This window comes from Helobdella robusta (genome assembly GCF_000326865.2).
Source record: "Helobdella robusta unplaced genomic scaffold HELROscaffold_19, whole genome shotgun sequence".
NCBI lineage: Eukaryota > Metazoa > Annelida > Clitellata > Rhynchobdellida > Glossiphoniidae > Helobdella > Helobdella robusta.
In genome coordinates, this window is record NW_008704034.1 from 2,173,685 (window position 1) to 2,181,109 (window position 7,425).

At 32.2% G+C, this 7,425-nt stretch overlaps 1 protein-coding gene across 1 annotated transcript; it reads left to right on the top strand.

Moving 5' to 3' along the window:
* Positions 1-2,054: 2,054 nt before the first annotated feature.
* On the top strand, positions 2,055-7,299 carry HELRODRAFT_191254 (hypothetical protein). The gene is made up of 3 exons (XM_009016797.1): positions 2,055-2,391; positions 5,038-5,480; positions 6,912-7,299. Exons 2-3 carry the CDS (start codon positions 5,149-5,151, stop codon positions 7,042-7,044), a joined length of 465 nt encoding a protein of 154 aa, XP_009015045.1. The 5' UTR covers positions 2,055-2,391; positions 5,038-5,148; the 3' UTR covers positions 7,045-7,299.
* The last annotated feature ends 126 nt before the right edge of the window (positions 7,300-7,425 follow it).

Sequence of the window (7,425 nt, forward strand, 5' to 3'; positions counted from 1 at the left end):
GTTTGTTTGTTGGGGTGTATTTTTTGTGATCTTTGTGTGGTATTTTGTTGAGGTGGTTCGTTTGGTTAATTTTGTGGTGTTTGTTGTGTCTGTTGGACTGTGCTTGTTTGTTTTTTTGTAATGTTTGTTTGTTTGTTTGTGATGTTTGTAATGTTTATTTGTTTGTTTGTTCGTGATGTTTGTTTGATCGACAAAAATACATAAAACCTCTGTCCTTTGTTGTAAGTCTTGTTGTTTATGTCGGAAGCAACTACGATGATCTAGAGAATAATAATAATAAAATTCTTATTGTTATTATAATTATAATAAGAATAAGAATAATATAAATGACCATGATGATGATTTATATTATGATAATATTAATGCTGATGGCTTTCCTCTTTACGGCTATTAACGTTATTAATGTATCCAAGTTATTGCTGGCCTCACAATTCATGTCAACCCTGATCTCCATAAAAATTTCAAGCTGACATCGAGTGGCTCTTAGTGGCGCGGACCGATTGTGATATAAAATATATATTTTTTATATCACAATATTTTATAGTGTCAGAATTATGAAATAATACTGACTAAAAATACTGCAAAATTTTCAACGCGAAATTTATTCACTCGATAGGGGGCATGGTGCAAGTTAATTTACTCGATAGGTGATGACGATTTTCTTTGTTTTGCAATTTAGATGACGTCATAAATTATTACAAATTATTTTAAAATTTAATTAATACTTTTTCTGATTAATTGGACATGCCTTGTAAATTTTTATATTTTAAAACACCCGAAACAAAATCTAATTTTGCCTTGATAAGGAAGGGTGTGAAAAAGAAAGAAAAAAACTGGGTTCACCAGTTAAAGAGTCTGGGTTGACTAGTGAGGCAGCTTCGAATAATCAGAAATCTCTTCTGGTCCCTAAGAGACTTAACGCGTGATTCTATGCTCATTGGCATAGTTTCAGAAACGTCTTAAGTTCTCAAAAGTGGATTTGGTACGAGACTCTGTGCTCATTGGCATAGTTTCGCACGCGTACTAGAGTCACACAATTTGTTTCCACTGTTGTTCTGACTCTTGTTGTCTTGTGTTGGTCGTGCGAAAGCCGATCAGACTCGACGGCCCAGTGAAAACAGGCCAGGGTTGTGCGAAAGCCGACCGACTGACAGACAGGCCCAGTGAAAACAGGCCTTGGGTTCTGTGAAAACGAATCCGCCTCGTTGTTTTGTTCTTGTGCTATTTGTGGACCTAGGGTTCTTTGCTGGATTCTATACTCATTGGTATGGTTTCACACGCAGCTTGGAATTTCCATAGGCTCCGATTTTTGTTATTCATTTTTTTATTTATTTCTTGGGGTTGTATCGACATCACCATCGGATACACACGTCGAAGTTGTACGATTAAAACGCCAAGAAACATATTCCAAGTTGAAGACCCCAACAAGAAGAGTTCTAATTCCTGTATTCCAGTTTGTTCATTGACATTTACATTATTATAGAGTTCATTAGTTCAATTCCTTTTATTTATTTCCGTCGATTAATAAAATTGTTATCGAATATTTTTCTTTACGCGTTCGTGTGTTACTCAGTAAAATCATATAATTCGAAAAAGCCCAGTGCCACACAGGACTGGTCGAACTCACGATAAAAATATACACAAAAATTATTGTCGGACCATACAAAAATTTCCTGAGAAAGATAGAGGAGGAGATTACCTCACACCACCAGCTGTTTTAATTGTTTTCATTTTATAAATTTTCCGACAATTAGCGCCCAACTTGGGGCTTTGTCATCCTTTAAAAATCTCCTCATTCATATTAGTTTATTAAAATTTCCGACAATTGGCGCCCAACGTGGGACTTTGTCATCCTTTAAAAATCTCCTCATTCATATTAGTTTATTAAAATTTCCGACAATATATATACACAATTACACAAATATAAAAATTTATTTACATCTATATATGCATACAATACTTATTTATGTAACGCCTTCTTTTAAGCGCGCATGTGATAAGTTGGAACGAGATATAAATGCAGTGAAAATCTTTCGGAAATCAGCTACTTCTGAAAATTTTCTCATCTGAAGTTCTGTGCTGCTCGTTGTACGTTCATTTTTAGTTTTTTTTTCGAATAATTCTGTTTAAAATTAGTAAGAATTTTTAAAAATTTTTAATTATATGGTAAAAATTAAAAACTTAGCGTCAAATTCGACATTGCGCTCATTTTAATTTATTATTCGTTACCGAGTTTATTATAAATAACACCTTCAGTTTGGTTTTTAATATTTAAAAATAACATTTATAGTCAATATATTATTATGAAAACGGTTAGTATTAACAAAAAAAGTAATTTTAAGTAGTTTCGAAGTAATTTTCGTACACATCAGAGGCAGAACGATCCCAGAGGTGAGGAACATCTGTTGTGTCTACGTGCGCCTGGCTCGCCTGTTTGAACTCCAATATATATTTATTACTGAAATTAACTGCGGCGTGTAGTTTATTTCTGAAATAATTAAATAATTTTACTCGTTATATAGTGACTTGTGGGAAAAAATTATCTACTATTCAGACTAAAGTCTTCAAATTCATCTGATTATTTTAGTTCTAGTTAGTTATTTGTAAAAAAAATGAATAAATTTATCGTTAATTGTCATCTTATTGCATTGCTGATCATTCAATCATTCATTTATTCGATCATTCAGATCTATTCATATAGCGTACATATCTACAAAAAATCAACGACGCTCTAGCACAATTAACAGAATGAAGTTTCAAACTGTCATCAAACAAATAAACTAGAAATTTTCATAGTTTAAAAAAGAACTTAAGAATTTAAGAATTGTGACTGCTGTCAGAGCAATTTGTAAAAAGAATCGTTAAACGATCGAGAATGAAATGACTACCGCTGGCAATTATCCGTCAATCATTTTAAGCAAATTTATCTCGGTCTGACAAATGCGCCGAACGACAAACAATTTTTTTTTTCTTAGCAGGCAACTCTAGAGACAAAAGTAATTTGTTGATGTCTTGTTGGTTATACGTGGTTGTTGTTGTTGTCATCTTCGTGTTTTGTTTTTGTTGCTCTAGGGATTTCATCATTTTTTGTTGTTTTGTTGCTGTTGTGGTCTCATCGTCACTTTGTTTTGTCGTGTTGTTGATTATATGTGCATGTTATAATTTCGTCTTGTGGCCATCATAATTATTTCAATGCTCTATTATCTTAATATTGTTTTATTATCCAAATTTTTAATTAATTTAGTGGTAATATCTGTAAATTATTATTTGGTAATAGAGCAAAATGCCGTTGAAATAAGAGAATTCGGTGGGTACTAAATTCCCTTCTATACAATGGAATAAATTCCTCGCCGTCCTTTTAAGAAATCTCAAATTGACTTTAATGTCCATTCGATAATGTTTGTAGATCCTGATTTGTATATGCTTGTTTGTTTGTCTGTGTTTTGTATATGTTTGTATATGTTTTGTATATGCTCGTTTATATGCATGTTCGTTTGTCTGTGTTTCTTCGTCTGAATATGTATTTATTTGCAGCTGTAACATATTTTTCTGTAGTTTCGTAAAAATTTTCACGAATCAACGTTTCAAATTGATTTGCTTAAAGTTTTAGATTAAACTTTTGAGTTGTAGGCAAGTGTTTCATTATTTATTCCGATATTTTCATGAAATGTCGATTAGTCCTTGTAATAAGAAAACTTGTAGTTTTTGTGATACATTCAAACAAATGTGCTCGTATTTGTGCCTTATTTTTGCCTGTACGTTAAAGAGTGTCAGTTAACGTTTTTGTAATGCTTATTATATTTTATTTTGTTGTTAAAGATGAGTTATCTTTAATCTGTTTATGATTTCCAAACGTTTTAACTTCTCATATTTTTTGTGCGTTTGGTGTGCGCGTATGTGTGTGTATGTATGTATGTGTGTAGTGTGTGTGTGTGTGTGTGTGTGTGTGTGTGTGTGTGTGTGTGTGTGTGTGTATCTAAATATATGTATATAATTACATGTGGATTTCTTGAAACTTAAGTTAAGTTTCGTGCTCGTTCAAGTTGTTGTTGGCTTGTGACTACCTAATCCAATTCTTCAAACGTAAAGATTGTAATCGTCTTATGAAAATTTCTTTCTTTCTTTCTTTCTTTCTACCTTTCTCGTTTTTTCTCTTTCTTTCTCTCTCTCTCTCTCTCTCTCTCTCTCTCTCTCTCTCTCTCTCACTTTTTCCGCATCTTTCATTCTTTTAATATTCATTCATTCGCCACGTTCATTTAAATCACTTCCATCGACCTATCCATAAAATTTGAACTCATTTTCAGTCAAATCACATCAAAACTCGTTGACAATTCTTTATTATTTAACCATCTTTAAAAATAATTTTTTCTGTTAAATTTCTATTTTATAAAAAAAATATATAAGCAGTAATACAATTCTAAACAGGCAAAATTTTAAGAACAATTTTCAATCGTAACGCCGGCCAAGGAACCATTTTAACGTGACGACAGATTAGTGACGCTTTCAATTTAACACCTCAGAAGTCTCCGCCACATAAAAAAGATTAGATGAAGTGGTTGAGGATTAGTGAAAGTGGCTGTAGGTAGAAAAGTGACTGACATGGCACGTGATGGGCACGCGATACAGGACCTCCTTCGGTAATTGTATTGCATAGTTAAGTCAAAATTCTTACAGTAAAGTCAAAATCCTTTCGTAATTTGTTATTTTTAAGTTCAGTAGAAACGAGTTAGAGAGAAAAATATTATTTTCACGCTTGATGAAGTCGCGGTAATATTGTAATAGTAATGTTATATGGAGATTTTAGATGATGTTATCATGTATCGGATTACCAAAAAATTTTGTCTACTAAATTTATCTCAGAAATTTCTCATTTTATTAATTCAATTTAATCAGTTGCGTTAAAAAGGTTCTGTTACACACGCAATTTCTCGGGAAAATAAATACGAAGTGCATTTCATTAATGCTTTTGTTTCACTTTGTATTTTCGCTGCTGTGGATTTTTTAAAAAATACATTACTATGTTTGAAAAACTCACAGGTATAAAAAAACAAAACGAGAGCAAAACGTGATAAACAAAAACAACAATAAATATAACATTAAACCAATAATATTCACAACAATAACACCATCATCATCACATCAGCATCAATGTCAAATTTGGCAAGCATCAAAATGAACTTCAAACTCATTCTTTCCACTCTCCTCCTCCTCTCCATCACCTCGCAATGCTCAGCTGCCGTCAACTTCGATGGTGACTTTGACGTCACTTCCGACTCGAAAGATGTGACGTCATCACTTGACTCCGACGATCGGGACATTCCTGTTTTGCAAGACGGAGGCGACGGCAGTGACGACGACGACGATGACGAAAGCGGCATAGAACAGATCCGGAAAAATTTGGGACCAATTCGTTTCAACAGGAGTTCAAAGGTCAGAAAGTTCAGAGGGGACCTCGGCAAAAGGTCCAAAACTGGGGAAAGGTTGAAAATGTGGGCGCTAAAAAAGTTCGTTACAATTAAAATTTAGCATAAAACTTTTTGAATTAATATTTTTTTTTACTTATTCTGTAAGTTTTCACTTTTTTTATTTATTTTCTCGCATTTGTTTCACAAGTGAGCCTAACAATTTTATAGCATGTAACATAAAAAAAACTGCGTTGTAATGCTGTAAATACAATCATGTGTTTCACATAACCAACCCTGCATTTAACGGACACGTCAGTAGTATCAAACTTTGAAACTGAGCCCAAACTTCACTAAAAAATAATTTCAATGGAGAACAACGCAAACGTTTCTGTGCCTAATTTTAAGCGTGTGAATGTATGTATGCAGTAAGTATGGATGGACGTTTGGAAGTATGGAAGTATATATGTATGTACGCAGATTGAATGACAATATGAAGCAATAAAGTAGAATTAGCGTTCCTTTTCATTCGACGAGCTAAATAATTTTACATTAAAAATATTGATGTATTGCACTCCAAACAAATGCCCGTCTAAATGCGTATAAACTACCAGTACATTTCTACTAATTACAGGCGTATTTAGTATTTTGTTCTATATGTAAAAATATAAATATAAAAAAAACAAAAAAAAAACATTGACATTAACAAACGTTTACACTTCTGTATAAACATTTTCAAATTGAAATTGCATTGTATCTACAATTAAAACTTAAAAGATAATCATGTTTAATTTACCTTAATAAAAAAATAAGCTTGAAAACCAAATTAATTTTGAAAAATGCATTTTTAAAAACTTGACGAAATATTTGCAAGTTTTACTTCAATTAGATAGGCGATCGTAGAATTGTTCACATAATTACAGTTATTATCGCAATTTGGGCAAATTTTTCTGCCTCGCTTTTTCGGAATTACAAACTTAAATTCTAAGTGGATTGCATTTTGTAAAATATGTAGTGGACAGTCACAGTTGTTAGATGTAGTCGGTGAGATAATTCATCATAATTACCATGATTCCTCAGTTACTACTGGATGTAATCACTTGTGACTGACTGACTGACTGACTGATTGATCTACTGACTGGCTGACTGAATGGCCGTACCTTTGTTTGACTCTCTGTCTGTCTGTCTGTCTCTCTGGCTGTCTCTCTGCCTGACTGATCAAATGATGCTTGATTCATGTATCAATAATTAATAGCTACCTAATTATATTTGCTATATTAGTTTTGAAAATGTTTTTTAAATGAAAATTGCTCCTTTAAAAACAAATCAGACATGAGTGGTTTTATGTTCCAGTCATTAGCTAAAAGCCTAATACTACTAATATAGTTATCACATTTACCAACCACATTTATTAATTCATATCTAACTGAATTATTCATTATTGAACCTAAAAATCACTGAAATTATTTTTCTTAATTGTTAAAAAATAATTTAATACATCAAATTCAGTCAGATATTGACTCAGCGCAGAAAAATGGCAGCCGAGAAGTCAAAAAAGGCGGGCTTCAAAAGTTCTGTCCACCAAAATTACAGGGGCGACCTCGGAAAGAGATCTGACTATTTTCAAGGACCCAATTTCTGAATAAATCGACATGTCAAATTATCCAATATAATTTTTGATATATCGAATTTACCCGTAAACGATTTATTAAACGTTTTTTGAAACTTTTCAACTCTTGTAGCTTTTTATAATTAAAGAATATGAAAGAAAAAAATATTGAACGTGTCGTTAAACTATGGTGAACATTTTGTTGCATATTTAGATATTAAACAAATTGAGTTTAGATGTTTTGTGCTAGTGTTTATTATTGTAACTTTCAACCAAATTCAAAACGTTTTCAGTTTTCTTTGAAAAAATCCTTTTAAATAGCAAAAGTATATCAGTGCCTAATATTTCATATGTTATAACTTTAAACACAATGGCATCTACAAAAGTTGTGAAACTTAAGTAGTAGTATAGAGT